Here is a 16534-nt window from a genome sequence, read left to right on the forward strand (position 1 = left end):
CTTAGACCTTGGAAGAGAAGGCTTCTTGATATCACACCATAAGGCTTCTGATTGTCCTCGTAAAGGTTATGACCTTTTTAGATAGTACCTAAGAGCTCTAACTGGGCAAAGTACTCTCTCCAGTTCGTCCCCCACCAAGTTGGACAGGCTTGGGATCTCGAACGACTTAGGCCAAGGATGTGAAGGAAGCTCGTTTAGCAAAAAACCGAGCTGCAAGGAACATGTAGCCGTTTCAGATGTGAAAACTATGTTCCTACTGAAGGCGTGGATCTCACTTACTCTTTTAGCTGTTGTCAAGCACACGAGGAAAAGAGTTTTTAATGTGAGGTCCTTAAAAGAGGCTGATTGGAGAGGTTCAAATCTTGACGACATAAGGAACCTTAGGACCACGTCTAGATTCCAGCCTGGAGTGGACAACCGACGTTCCTTTGAGGTCTCAAAAGACCTAAGGAGGTCCTGTAGATCTTTGTTGGTGGAAAGATCCAAGCCTGTGTGGCGGAAAACCGCTGCCAACATACTTCTGTAACCCTTAATCGTAGGAGCTGAAAGGGATCTTACGTTCCTTAGATGTAACAGGAAGTCAGCAATCTGGGTTACAGTGGTACTGGTTGAGGAAACTGCATTGGCCTTGTACCAGCTTCGGAAGACTTCCCCTTTAGACTGATAGACTCTGAGAGTGGATGTCCTCCTTGCTCTGGCAATCGCTCTGGCTGCCTCCTTCGAAAAGCCCCTAGCCCTTGAGAGTCTTTCGAAAGTCTGAAGGCAGTCAGACGAAGAGCGTGGAGGTTTGGGTGTACCTTCTTTACGTGAGGTAGACGTAGAAGGTCCACTCCTAGAGGAAGAGTCCTGGGAATGTCGACCAGCCATTGCAGTACCTCTATGAACCATTCTCTCGCGGGCCAGAGCGGAGCCAACCAACGTCAGCTGTGTCCCTTTGCGAGAGGCGAACTTCTGAAGTACCCTGTTGACAATCTTGAACGGCGGGAATGCATACAGGTCGAGATGGGACCAATCCAGCAGAAAAGCATCCACGTGAACTGCTGCTGGGTCTGGAATCGGAGAACAATACAACGGGAGCCTCTAGGTTATCGAGGTAGCGAACAGATCTATGGTTGGCTGACCCCACAGGGCCCAAAGTCTGCTGCAAACATTCTTGTGAAGGGTCCACTCTGAGGGGATGACCTGACCCTTCCGGCTAAGGCGATCTGCCATGACATTCATATCGCCCTGAATGAACCTCGTTACCAGCGTGAGCTTTCGATCTTTTGAACAGATGAGGAGGTCCCTTGCGATCTAGAACAACTTCCACGAATGAGTCCCTCCCTGCTTGGAGATGTAAGCCAAGGCTGTGGTGTTGTCAGAGTCCACCTCCACCACCTTGTTAAGCTGGAGGGACTTGAAGTTTATCAAGGCCAGATGAACCACCAACAGCTCCTTGCAATAGATGTGAAGTGTCCTTAGCTCCTGATTCCATGTTCCCGAGCATTCCTGTCCGTCCAAAGTCGCACCCCAGCCCGTGTCTGATGCGTCAGAGAAGAGACGGCGGTCGGGTTTCTGAACAGCCAAAGGTAGACTTCCTTGAGAAGAAAGCTGTTCTTTCACCACGTGAGAGTAGACCTCCTCTCTTCGGAAACAGGAACTGAGACCGTCTCTAGCGTCATGTCCTTTATCCAGTGAGCCGCTAGATGATACTGAAGGGGGAGGAGGTGGCGTCTCCCTAACTCGATGAACAGGGCCAGCGATGAAAGTGTCCCTGTTAGACTCATCCACTACCTGACTGAGCATCGGTTCCTTCTCAGCATGCTCTGGATGCATTCTAGGGCTTAGTAGATCCTTGGGGCCGACGGAAAAGCCCGAAAAGCTCGACTCTGAAGATCCATACCCAGGTAGACAATGGTCTGGGATGGGACGAGCTGGGACTCCTCAAAATTGACCAGGAGGCCCAGTTCCTTGGTCAGATCCATAGTCCATCTGAGAATCTCCAGACAGCAACGACTTGTGGGAGCTCTTAAAAGCTAGTCGTCTGACGGAGCCGGACACAAGATCATGGTACTGCTGCACAGTCTGTGAACTGTCAACCATGGGGAAGCGAGGAAGTACAGCGACAACCCGAAGCTGTCTAGACTGTCTGGGTCGTACAGACAACTCCTTAACGGGTTGCTGAGGTTGCCGCACTGCGTCACAACAAGTCACTTCTGCTGGTTGTTGAACGTCTTCCCAGTGACACACTGACTCCGTAAACAAAAAAATCCTCTAACAAGGACTAAGCTTGGACTGCATGTCTTGCAACAAAGCTCAAGGTCTATGGGAGCAGGTGTGGTAACAGACGGGGTTAGCGACTGAAGTGGAACCATTACCTCCCTGGAAGCATGTTATGCTTAAATAAAAGTCCATAGGAGGCTAAGCAGCTAAAGGCTCCTCTCCAAATGACAGAGTCCTCAAGGGAATATCAGAAGGAGGGAGAATAGCACTTTCTCATCTACAGGAACCATATCCGAGAAAAGCTAAGTTCTCTCAGTGAGGGTTTCACTGGTGCAAAAGCAGCAGACTAAAAGGCAACGTTATGAAACTGCTTGACAGTCTAGTGAGTTGGCAACAACCAAAGATGTGTGACTGAGGAGCATGCGGTAAGGTATGCAGAGCATGCTGTAAGGTAAGCAGAGCATGTTGCATGGCGTGCGGCTTATGCTGCATGGGAAGAGGCTCATGCTGCATGGGATGAGGCTCATGCTGCATGGTATGAGGCTCATGCTGCATGGGATGAGGCTCATGCTGCAAGGGATGAGGCTCATGCCGCATGCGTTGAGGAGGATGCCGCATAGTATGAGGCTCCTGCCTCATGGGTTGAGGCGGTTGCCGCATAGCATGAGGCTCCTGCCTCATGGTTTGAGGAGGATGCCGCATAGCATGAGGCTCCTCATAGCATGAGACTCCTGCCTCATGGGTTGAGGAGGATGCCGCATAGCATGAGGCTCCTGCCTCATGGGTTGAGGAGGATGCCGCATAGCATGAGGCTCCTGCCTCATGGGTAGAGGAGGTTGCCGCATAGCATGAGGCTCCTGCCTCATGGTTTGAGGAGGATGTCGCATAGCATGAGGCTCCTCATAGCATGAGGTCCCTGCCTCATGGGTTGAGGAGGATGCCGCATAGCATGAGGCTCCTCATAGCATGAGGCTCCTGCCTCATGGGTTGAGGAGGATGCCGCATAGCCTGAGGCTGCTGCCTCAAGGATGGTGGAGGTTGCTGCAACGCATGAGGCTGCTGCCTCAAGGATGGAGGAGGTTGCCGCAACGCATGAGGCTCCTGCCTCAAGGGAAGAGGAGGTGAGTTGAGGCTCTTGCCTCAAGAGTTGAGGTTCTTGCCTCAAGAGTTGAGGCTCTTGCCTCAAGAGTTGAGGCTCTTGCCTCAAGAGTTGAGGTTCTTGCCTCAAGAGTTGAGGCTCTTGCCTCAAGAGTTGAGGTTCTTGCCTCAAGAGTTGAGGCTCTTGCCTCAAGAGTTGAGGCTCCTGCCTCAAGGGTTGAGGAGGTTGCCGCAACGCATGAGGCTCCTGCCTCAAGGGAAGAGGAGGTGAGTTGAGGCTCTTGCCTCAAGAGTTGAGGCTCTTGCCTCAAGAGTTGAGGTTCTTGCCTCAAGAGTTGAGGTTCTTGCCTCAAGAGTTGAGGCTCTTGCCTCAAGAGTTGAGGCTCCTGCCTCAAGGGTTGAGGAGGTTGCCGCATAGCAAGAGGCTCCTGCCTCAAGGAAAGTGGAGGTTGCTGCATAGCGCTGGTACCTGGCAACTCCCAATGTGGCAGCTCACGCATGGAGGCAGGAGGAGCCTCAACATCATACGTCTGGCAGGGTGGACTGCGCAGAGGTGGAGAAGTGCTCGCAGGAGGAAGTGTGCTAACCTTCTCTGCCTGAAACTCCTGCATCAACACCGCAAGCTGAGACTGCATTGTCTGCAGCACAGACCACTAGAGTCTAAGAAAGACAACAACAAACGGAGCTACTGTCCGTTGAGACTGAGGGTCTAAAACAGCTGGTGCGGCAACAGACGGAGTTACTGCCTGTTGCGGGGCCACCTTGCCTCTCTGGGAGGTGTGCAGTTGTCGTACTGCAGCGAGTCCGAACTGACCCAGTGGCTACACCTAGGCCGTTGGACTTGCGCGGAAGGGACCGACTTGCACTTAAAAGCTGCAAGATTGATCCATGGTTTCTGCGAGAAACCTCTTCCGCAGACGAGGAATAAATGGGCTCTCTCGTCTTTGTGTGGGTGGGGTGATCACGTCGGCTACGTGAGTTGGTTACACGCGAAACCACGGAGGGAAACGTCTGTTCGTCGATCAAGGCCTGATGAACCCATAAGTCCTTCGACGTTACTTCTCCCCTGGCTTGGGAGCTTGTAAGAGGTCCCAGACTAGGCGAACAACTGGCACGAACAGACGAACCCTCGAACGCAACACTGTAACACTTTGCGCTTATCACTTTATCACTTTTGATTTTCTGTTTGCACTTATTTCACTGAACTCTAAACTTTAAGTGGTTTGTACCTGAAACACGCAATTCTATCCTTCATTAAAAGTTAGTAATTGCGAAAACAGTATTACAATGTAACAGAAAAACATAATGAAAGATAAATAATTCAGTGGCTGGAAAAGAGACTAAACACTAGATCAAATAAACTACGTTTAAAATCTCTCACCGCATAAAGCCTGGGAACAAGAATAAAACTCTAGAAACGTTTACCTTCTTCCCCTAAAGAGACTAGGGAGAAGAGCAAAAACGATAACAACGTTACCCGCTTGAACGAAACGTTTTTCCTCCTCTCTCTCCCTCCGTCTCTATCTCTCTCTCTCTCTCTCTTGACTTAGAACCTGAGAGATGAGCCCAATTATATATATCGTTAAAACATATTATTGTTAAAGGAAAAAAACTGAAAGATTTCCCAAATAAAAAGTTCCTTTATTAGAATTAAAACCATTTAAGCTAAGAAAGAATGAACAAAACGCTAGAATCGGTTTACTCTTACTGCAACGTGACACCGTGAATACTCTCTCTCTATCGTAACGATAGAGCGCAAGTTGAACGTTCTGAACGTCAACAACTGCAGAGACAAAACAAAACGTTAGTTCAACTTTGAAAACAGTACGAGACTATCAAAGAAATTCTTTCAAAAACATTAAAATAGCATAATATGTTAACAGGTAAAAACGAAATGACGGGCTCAATGTTAATTAACTTCGGTTCCAAGAAAAGACCGCCTACTATTAGGAAAGGTCGAATATAAACAAATATAAAAATTAATTTTAATAAGTTTATAATAAAAGGAAGTTAATCGAAGAGGCCTATAAAAGGCGGAGAGATATAAAATAAATCTATAACTTTTGTTAAGCAAAATTAAGAAAGAGAGTCTATACTCTCTTCGACACCAACACTTCCGTCTAAGGGAAGGGTCGGCCATTAAAAGTGAAAGAGAGTTCATACTCTCTTCGTCACCAAAATTAAATCAAATTAATTCCAAAAGCTTGCTAAGCTAATGATAAAGCTTCCTGAATAGCGAAGGCTAAACTCTAGAGCAAATACATCACCAAATCGTGAGCAATAACTCCAGAATCAACAGCGTATCCATGTAGGTCTAGCCGGAGGCACGACAGAGGAAAAATTGAGGTGGTGTTGACAAGAAGTACTGGAGTACCTGACCACAGATGGCGCTGTTGTGTTCACCCCCACCTGTATAGCGATCGCTGGCGTATCCCGACCGTAGATTTCTGTCGGCAACAGAGTTGACAGCTACATGATTATCGGGTAAGATTAATATTGAAAAGTATGAAGTTCTTACGAAGATAGACCTTTAGACACTCTACTGGACATAGAGAGACATCTTCCTTCAGAGGGCAGATTTTCCAGGGACCCCATCTCTTTGTAGCTCGTTCTTGACGAGAAAGGCTGGATCAGGAAAGAGATTCAGTTCTTCCACTTCTGTGAACTGAATGTGGCCCTCAATTCTTGATAGGGCTACTATTTCACTAACTCTAGCCCCTGAGGCTATAGCGAACAAGAAAATAACCTTCTGGGTTAGATCCTTGAGAGAACAATCTTCATTGTTCACAGATGAAGCATAATGTAAGACTTTGTCCAGAGACCATGAAATGGGCTTTGGAGGAGCTGCAAGCCTAAGTCTAGCGCATGCCTTCGGGATCTTGTTAAAGATTTCGTTCGTCAGGTCCACTTGAAAGGCGTATAGAAGAGGTCTAGTCAGGCTGACTTACACGGAGTTATCGTGTTGGCTACCAGACCTTGTTTATGAAGGTGGATAAAGAAAGACAGACAGAAGTCCATTGAAATTTCTTTTGCTCCTTTTGCTTTAACAAAAGCAACCCACTTTTCCCAAGACGATTCATATTGTCTTCTAGTTGACTTAGACTTGTATTCTTCTTAGAAGTCTATACTGCCTTTTGAGATCCCAAATCTTTTCTTAACCGCTAGGGCGAGAAAATCATGAAATAAAGATTTTGGGTTCTCTGTGATGAAGCGAAGACAGTTGACTTCTGAACCCGTTGAGATAGTGCTGGGTTTGGTACAAGGACCAGCCTCAGCCTCAGTTCCATCATTAGCGGGAACCAGTTGCTCTTGGGCCACTTGGGGGCCACTAGAGCTGCTATTCCCTGGAAGGATCTCAGCTTGTTGAGGACCTTCAGCAGGAGATTGGATGGAAGGAATAGGAAATTTCGGGTCCATTCATTCCAAACTAGGGTCATGGCGTCTATTATCTCCTCTAGAGGGTCCTTGTATGGGGCTACACATCGAGGTAGTTTCTTGATGACGCTCGTCGCGAAGAGGTCGATCTGCAGTTCCGGGACTTGTTCCAAGATGGAAGAGAATGAGTCTGCGTCTGTGGACCATTCTGACTCTATCGTCTTGAGCCTGAATGGAGCATCCGCTGGCACTTTGCGGATCCTTTGTAAGTGAACTGCTGATAGGTACAGGGATTTCTGTACAGCATTTGAGACTGTAAGAGGAGCATCACATGCTCCAAGGCCTTTACGAAAACCAAATTGCAAACTAGGGAATAGATGATAACCTTCAGCAAACCTATTAAGACGTTTTGCCGGAAGACGTTCAAAAACTTAAGATAATATGGGAGTTATGGAAATTGGGCGGTAATCAGTGGGACTTGAGCTACCACAAACACACTTACATAGAGGAGTAACATTACCAATTCTCCAACAAGTGCTAAAAGCTCCTCTTCTTGCTAACTTGTGTAAAATAACAGATAACTTTGGAGCTAAGAAATCTGCTGTCTTTATAAAAAAACAAAGGAAAAATACCATTTGGGTCTACACCTCCATAAGCATCAAGGTCCATCAACAGAGCTTTAATTTCATCAGATTGAAAAGCTAAACTAGTTAGTTTAGCCTCAGAAAAACAGGAATGAGGAAGTTCAAGTTTTTCATTACTCTGTTTACTGTCAAAAACATCAGCCAAAAGGGTCTTAGGCTCTTCTCCCTCAGAGAAATCTTCCAAAAGTTCAGCCGGGGAAAAGTGATCATCAGGCTCTTCCTCCGATAAAACTCTAACTGTCGTAGAGACATCTTGCAGAACAAGAGGAGACTCCTTACGGGCCCGACTACTGTCCAACACAGGTGTAGGGTCATCACGTACAGCGTCATGATGATCCAACGCTCGACGCTCAGAAAGAAGTCGCTCGGCGTTACGTCCGACTGCATGTCCTTCAGCATCTGATTGACGTTGGGCGTCACGTTTCACTTGACACTCGACGTCACGCGCTTGTCGTTCGACGTCACGTCTAACTTGACGCTCGGCGTCACGTTTAGCTGCATAGCGATCGTCATTGCGCTTGATTGGTTGACGCTCGGTGTCACGGCTGGAAGCTTGACGTTTGGTGTCAAGAGGATCAGGATCTCGACGTTTCACAGAAACCTTATCACGTCATTCAGTGCTGTGTTTAACCGCTTGACGCTTGGAAAGCTGTCTGTCATCAGGCGCTTCTAGACTAGCCGCATTACGATGTTTAGCATCAAGTTAGAAGTTTCCCGACGGTTGGGATCTTGGCGAACCACTTTCTTGTTGACAGCAGGATGATATGTCTGCATAAAAGAAGAGAGCTGCTGCTGCATGTCTTGCAGCATACTCCAATTCGGGTAAACTTGCGGTGATGCAGGAGAAGTTACTTCAACCGCAAACTCGCCTTCTTCATCGCTCAAGTAACGTGCCGAGCGTCCGGAAGACGACAACCAGTCTGACGGTGGTGGCGGAGCATGAACATTGATACCAGACTCAGGAACTAGATCCGCAACAGGCTGGAAAAGATATTTGTCAGACTCTGACATCCTATCAGGACATTTAGCAGGATAACCTTCTACAGACGAAGGGAAACGCTCTGGACTGCTCCAATGGCTACAGCCAGGCGATTGTGGCGACAAGTCGCGACGTTGAGCTACTGCATCCATTTTCCTCTTAAGAGGTCTGAAGGCTTGACGCCAGCCCCTGCTGGGGGCTTCGTCATCCGAAGATGAGGAAAACACTTTAACCTCACCTTTCCCATGGTGAGGGTGAGCGTCCCGTGAAGCGTCAACAGGTACGCTCGAGGGGACGTCTGCTCGAGCGATAATGCCTCTCGTTCCCTTTCGCCGATCGACATTCCTTCTCCCAGGGGTTGGGGAGCTTGGAAGAGGTCCAAGGCAAGGTGAACGACAGGTTCGAGCAGACGCACCCTCCACTGCACTAAACACATTAACTGCACTTTTCGCACTAACACTTTTATTTTATTCACATCGGACATAAGTTGGTTCCTGTCCGCAGCGAGCGATTCAACCCTTACTCCCAGCGACCATCATGTCTTTAAGCGTAGGCTCAGCGGTAACAGTAATGGTATCTGAAACTACCACTACAGGGGAAGGATTAGGTTCAATGACACAGGAAGTGGATAATTCTCTAGAATGAGAAGAACTACATCTAACTCTGTCTCTCTGAAGTTTATGAGTGTAGCGGTCAAAAGCCAGCCACTCCCTCTCAGACAACAAAACACATTTGTCACACCGATCCCCCAACTCACATACTTCACCCCTACATTTAACACAAATTGAGTGGGGAACTACAGCGGCTCTAGCAAGCCGGGTCTTACACCCTTTCACACACTTTCTATAAGTGGGAGAAGGGTCGGCCATTATGAATAGTTAATAAGAGAGATCAAAACAAGCAAGGGTCAAAATAATCAAAATAATCCAAATCAATAAAGTTTCAAGAGAATCCGAAAGCAAAATCCAACAAGCGAAAGCCAATAAACAAAATTGTAGTACATCACCAAAGATAACTGCCAAAATCCAGGTTACTTAACGAGTGAATATCCAACGATGTCGCTGGCGATGGCGGCAGAGAAGATCTGAGGAATCATGGAATGGTTCTAGGTACCTCGCGTGAGAGGGCGCTGGTGTACACCTGGCTACTCTACCTGCGATTGCCGCGAGTTTTGAATTTCTGCTGGACGTCAGGGACTAAAGCTATTTTTATATAACCACCTGGTAAGTCTGATGTTTAAAAAAACTCATTCAAGGCCGAGAGGTCTATGAAAAATCTCCAGCCTCCAGAGCCTTTTCTAAAAGAAAGAGCTGACTGAAGAAGCCTGGGGACCCGTCGACAACCTATTGGAGAGCGCCCTTTTCTATCATGGTTTGGACTTCTGCCTATAAGGCAGCAACCTTTGCCAAGTCCTTCCTTTATCAGCCAGTGTAATAGGTATGTGAGGGGCAAAACCTCTATAAGTACAGTACGGTATGGACATAGCATTGTGGGATGGGTTGAGGGGGAGGGGATTGTAACTTTACAATGTTTACCAACAACAGTGTACACATAAATACTGAGTAATCTGTATATTGTATGGAAGGCGGCACTCTGGCTGGTTGTGATGGACTCAGTATGTAATTCAAATGTGGGTAAATATTTACTATAATACTCTTAATGAAGAAAACAAGTGTTCTTGATGTATTTACGGGTACTTTGAACTGCTCTGATGAAAATAATTGGGGGGAAACCAATATTTTTTTCCAATTTGATTTGTTTTAAAATTCCATAACTTAAAACAAAAAATTTAAAAAACACATTTTGGCCAGCTCTGTAAGAGTTGAGCTTGATTCACAGGGCTGGCTAATCTCCTCCTTTTGATGAATAAATCGCTAAATAAAAGGGAAATACGGGGTATTACACACTCACTGCGAGGCCTCCTTAGACCTATTTATCCTTAACTTACACTATGACGAAGTCTCAAATTTGTTTTCTTCCTAACTGGCTTCACTCCTGGCAGGGAAACACTAAATCATATTTTGTAAATCATAAAACTAGCTCCATAATATTGTAATTCACATAAAGACAAACACTTTCCCTATAAAAAAAATTGATTTGACAATTAACAAGTAAGTTTATGCCTGTCCCCACTAATCACAATACCGTCTATACATTTTAAATGTGACCTAGCCTCTACAAATACTCCCGAGGTGTATATATGATGAAAGTCATGCTCCCCAACTCCCTACCCAGGTGAGGAACTTTAGGTTAAGTGACGTTCAACATAAGCTTCAACGCTTTTAATTATTTACTAACTACACCAATTGACTAATAGTCTACCCTAGGTTAGGTTAAACCTGAAAACCATACGGAACTCACGGTCGATTGAAGTGACATAGCTCCTGCTATTAGATTTAACAGGGGCTATAAAACCTCTGTTTCTGTAGCAGACAGGGCTATAAATTGTAGACTTTCGTCCATAGCTGTTACTGCTGAAATTGCATTGCTTGAACAGCACATTGGATACGACCCTCTGCAAGACTCCGCTGGAATACCTGTGAATCCCAGAAGTGACAAACATTGCTATCAATCAGTCTTAATAGCTTTCTTTCTTCCTTTAGTTGTGTGAGAGATAAATACTACCTTACAAAACCACACTAAAGACGATAGGTTGCCAAAGGCGAAAATACTGTTTTGTAAAATCCGGTTTGTTATGAACGTGGCTTCGTTCATAGTTTCTGAAGGTATTGCATAACTCATCAATTTGGCACTGGGAAATGCATTGGAAAATGAAATTCATGTTCAAACAATTAAATTACACTGATAAATAACAAAATGCGGTGATTTATAGCGTTGTTTGTGAAACGAGACCCTATCGTATATATTCAATGTACACAAACAAAATAAAACTGTTTTGTATGGGCTCAAATTTATGAAAATGAACGTGACCTAATTCTTCCTCTTGCTAAAAACATTTGTCCAGATAAATTCAATTGATTATATTATTTCACTTAGGTTTAAATGCCACTCATGAATGACAGGGGCAAGAGATGGTGAAAATAGCTTAGCTAGCAAGACAATGACCTAGAGACTGACCATAAATACATATAATCAGCGCCCGAGACCCCTCTCCACCAAAGATAGGACCAGGGAGGGACTGGCAGCCAATGGCTGTTATGACTTAACAAGTACATCTATGGTCACCCCAATCCCAACCCATTCTTAGCTCACAAGGAGTGTGACGTTGCAGACACGATAAGAAACTACTGAGCATGAACAGGGACGTTTTTAATAGGGAACCACAACTCAACGGCTGTTTTCCTGGTTCTCTCTCACAGGGAACCATACGCTGCCCTTCTATAAGAAATTGTTGTCGTATATGTTTTTATAGAGACTATCACACATCGTATTCCATGCTAAGTGTCAAATCCACATTATCGAAGCACTTGGAAAACAAAGAAAGATCTTCAGTTTCTTCTTGAAAGCCTTAATATCTTGTCTTTCAGATGTCTATTGGAAGCTTATTTTAGTCTCGAGCCGCATAGTTGAAAGCTCTAAAATTCACAGTAGACGGCAACAGGACAACTCGGCCCAAGACAATTGTCTTAATTTGCACCGAATCGTCCTTGGACCGAATTGTACAAAATTCGTATAGTTAACCCTAATATTACCGTATTTTCGTTTTTCTATCTTTTCAGTATCGTCTACTGATACAAGGGTACACTACGATAAAGTTATCTGTGAGATGTGTGTGTGTGTGTGTGTGTGTGTGTGTATATATATATATATATATATATATATATATATATATATATATATATATATATATATATATATATATATATATATATATATATATATATATATATATATGTGTGTGTGTGTGTATATATATATATATATATATATATATATATATATATATATATATATATATATATATATATATATATATATACACTAGATATATACTTTGTCATCGTGATGTTACAGCGATATAAATGTAAGACAAAGTACATAGGCTGGCTCTTCTTTAAAGTACGAATTTCGAGATACAATACATGTACTCATTTTAATTTAGATTTGAGTATTGTTAAATTAAGCATTTTATCTTAATTGCTCTAACCCCAATTCAAGTTTGTGAGTCTAGAATTTATATTTTGTTCACCAACACATCACCCTTTTGCCAAATAGTGTCTCAATTGCTTCGTTTTCTGCATGCCAGACAGCTATGGTTTACCTAATTATATTTAGGTAAATATTATATACAACTTGCTTGTTTGGAGCTTCACTATTTGGGAAATGGTCGTTTCCACAATATGTATTCTTCATCTCTCTCATAACCTTTAACAAGTCACGCATACTCATTTCCTTAATTTTTTTTTAACTTCTTACCCTCCTTCACTGGCATAACTGACTGTCCTTCTAGCTAATTTTCAGGGAAACCTCTATAAATTTTATCATTTTTTTTCATTGAAGAATATAGCAAATTTCTCTGCAGAGACATTTTCAGGCAAGACATATTTTTTCTTTAATCCCATCAAATCATCTAGGGTTTTGTGAAACTCCCTTATGTTATTAGTTTTTTTTACTTTTGCCGTTGAAGAATTTTTTTTTCTAACAGGATGTTATAGTCATTTCTGGCCTTATTATGTAGATTTCTGGCTTGTGAGGAATTGGCTCTTTTCCATTTACCTTCCATCTTACGTCTATGTCTTTTTGCCTTTAATAGCTCACTATTATACCATCTAACATTTTCGTGTACAACTATTTGTTTGCTCTTTATAGGACACTAGGTATCATACATTTTTCCAAAATTGTCATTATATTTTTGGTATAACACCCAACACATTTTCTATCTACCATATGTTCACATTGTATGTTCTCACAAGACATTTGCGCTACACTAACTTCAATAAAATTCTCAGCATCGAAATTTTCCCATTCCCTATATGTGATCCATTTCTTCAATACTCTGATGCAATTTATATTAACATAAAAACTGATGAGTTTATGTGTTTTTGAGATCTCAAAGGCTGGTTCAACTTCAAGGTTTCTTATTAGGTCAGAATCTTTCCCACATATGACCAAGTCGAGTGTATGACCACCTACTGACGTTGATACCAAAACACCGTTTATCAAATTAAACATCTCAAATACTTCCTTGAGTTCTTTAGCCTTATTATCATTTTCATCATCTACCCAACAATTAAAGTCTCCACCAATTAATGTATTTTTAATATCGTCCACCACACCCACAAGAACACTAAATTCTTCAATGAATTTCTTTATATTACTCCCTGGTGGTCTATACAATGATATTACTTTTACTTTACTTTTTACTTTTGGATGACACTCTTGGCCCTCTTTCTGCCGAAGTCGGTAGCTACAGAGGGCACGACGAAGACATCAATTTAGACCTTGTAGAAGGGGTCCATCTCACCCGATTGGTAACAATCAACAAAGATGTGCGTCTTCAGTTTTCTCTTGAAAACATCGCAGTTCAAGCTCTGCTTCACCTCTAAGGGGAGCTTATTGAAAATTCTAGGAGAGCTTCTTTCAAAGGCTCTAGTACCAACATTGGTCCTGCTTCTCAGTTCCTCGAGACGATATGGATCGTCACTGTGTCTCAAGCTAACTACAGTATCAGGGCGAAAACTCTTCAACATATTTCTCATATACGAAGGTTTCTCAAATTTAAGTGCTTGGTACGTTAGGACACAAATCTTGAAAATAATAGAAACCCTAGAGAAGGTTTTCGACACAAAGACACCTACTTCTCTTCCAGTTTTATCCTTTCTTGGTACGTGGTAGAAATCATGAGTACACGGCGTCATCTCCTGAATCTTTGAGTTATCACTAATATTTCCCTGTAACCAGGTCTCAGTTAATAAGCATAAATCTAATTCCATTTCATTAATAAGATTTCTAACCTTTATGGTTTTATTCCCCACCGGTTGAATATTTATCAGACTACACTTAACCAATGGGCTAGACATGATCAGTTCTATTTTTTATCCTGGTAAGCTACTCCTTGTATACTTTACAGTTTTCATCATATGTCTTATGATTCGTATCACTGTAATTCCTCATTGAGCAGTTATGACACTTTAACCTATTAACAATACAATCCCTGGTTTGGTGTTCCTGGCTACACTTGGCACATACCTGAGTCTTGCTACAACTATTGGCAGTATGACCAAATTCCTGGCATCTATAACACTGAAATACATTGTAGGAATCATAAATTTTACAGCATCCTCCATACGTGGTATATACTATATTGTCCTTTTTACGGAAAGCTTTCCTGATAGTTGGACTACACTTGATAATGACGTGTGATTTACTGCTATGTCTTGATTTAAACTTCCTGATCAATTTAAATTCCTCATTTTCACACATATCATTCTTCTCCTTTATACTAGCAATTATATCATCTTCATTTTCATCAATATTGCAGACCTTGATCTTCGGTTTAAGTAGACCCTTTTTATCCACTTCTACCTTAATGTCCTTCTTGACCTCTTCTAAGTCATTTTTAGCATTTCTAACCCAACTTTATCTGCAAAATTAACTACCAAGTGGCCTTGTTTAGAGGTTTTGACCTGTTCAACATCTGTGGTTATCTTCTTCATGATTGTTTTCTTGATCTCTGAAGCCTTCACATTTTCCTACGTAGATTTTAAGACCAAAGTATTCTTTGACTTCAGCTTACTTGCATATGTGGTCTTGGTCAGATTCTTATGTTCGTATTCCGTAAGTTTCTCTTTCACCTCATCAATTTCATGACACATATTGGTGTATTGAGCAGTTATCATATCCATAAAATTCTAACTCCTGGCGCAAGTATCCTTAATATAACTCTTAAGGAAATCGCATAATATCAGGGGACGTATTTCTTGATACGACACATAGCAATCTTCACCCCGAATAGTTTCTGCTTTGAGGGGGAAGAGTGGCGAAATTGAAGGGGAGCCGTTTTCAAAGTTACCTGGTGGATCCCCGCCCGGTACCACCCCGGCGAACTATTCCTTGTTGCAATTAAGCATGGATAGCTGCAGATAGAGTAGTTTTGGGTGGGGACTTTGTTACATATATTTTTGGGTTCAAGCCATGTCGTCCTGATGGAAGGTTCCTATTGGTAGCTTTCTAAGGGATATTTGGCTACAGTGATATTCCCAGAGAATTGACCTTTAGGTCTCCAGAATTCTAACTCCTGGCGCGAATATCCTTAAAATTTCTCTTAAGGATATCGCATAATATCAGGGGACGTATATCTTGATACGTTAAAGTTTCGGCGATTTAGGTAAAAGAGATATCGTCTCGCGCTAGGCTACCCAACCTAGGCGCTGTAGTATACTTTCAGACATTATCCCCGTTTCCCCTCGTGTATCGTTTTATTGATTCAACGGGAGATAGTACATCTCCTAGAATTATATAACTCGATATCACATAATATCAGGGGACGTATATCTTTATACAATACATGGCAATCTTCACCCCGATTAGCATTTTTGTTTCGAGGGGGAAGAGCGGCGAAATAGAAGGGAAGCCGTTATGATTGTTATCAAGGTTACCCATCCTCCCGTACTACGAGTATCCAAGATGGCGCTCATTCCTATTTCTGTAGCGATTTTGCACGGTGGTTTTCCCTGTTTATCTAATGTTTTTTATCGTTATTGAGAGGAATTATAATGCAATCTCCAGCTTCTTCTGCCTCTGGAAAGTTGAGTATTTATTCTTTACAGTGTATAATTTTTAGCTCCTGCTTCACGGTGAAATTAATCAGTTAACAACTTACCCCCCAATATTAAAGAACTTAGGAAGGGTCAGTGTTAGTATACCCTTATTCTATCCCTAGAGGTTAGAACCCTTCTCTTTGAGTTTGCCTGGATATGGAAACTCTATAACTTTAATTTTGGGGGAGGTCACAGCAATTGGCTGGACAGGAAACACAAGTATGTGTCTTTCCTATTTCCCTTCTAGCTTAACTATCCTAAGCTATAAAGGTTAAAATATTAATAATAATATTTTGCATAATTTGCTTATCATGTGAGATAAGCAACTGCATACTCATTTAATTTTCCTTTCTTTACAGGATTGTCTTTTTGTGATCTTCTGCAACCACAGGAATAAGGACTTCTGTGGTCATAAAGCATGCAGGTCTCATGCCCCCTGCACCACGACTACCGAAACCCTGCAGTACTGGGACCCCCAAGACTGCAATATCTGCCGGACCTGGGTGACGGAAGGT

At 43.0% G+C, this 16534-nt stretch overlaps 1 protein-coding gene across 1 annotated transcript in view; it reads right to left on the reverse strand.

Moving 5' to 3' along the window:
* The window catches only part of LOC137655682 (isobutyryl-CoA dehydrogenase, mitochondrial-like), an 80010-nt gene extending 68968 nt beyond the window's left edge, over positions 1-11042 (reverse strand). Inside the window, exon 1 of the mRNA XM_068389641.1 lies at positions 10660-11042. Coding sequence (XP_068245742.1) covers positions 10660-10861 — 202 coding nt within the window. The 5' untranslated portion in view covers positions 10862-11042. The remainder of the gene's footprint in view (positions 1-10659) is intronic.
* Positions 11043-16534: the final 5492 nt, after the last annotated feature.

The sequence above is a fragment of the Palaemon carinicauda genome, chromosome 16, assembly GCF_036898095.1.
Source record: "Palaemon carinicauda isolate YSFRI2023 chromosome 16, ASM3689809v2, whole genome shotgun sequence".
Lineage (NCBI taxonomy): Eukaryota > Metazoa > Arthropoda > Malacostraca > Decapoda > Palaemonidae > Palaemon > Palaemon carinicauda.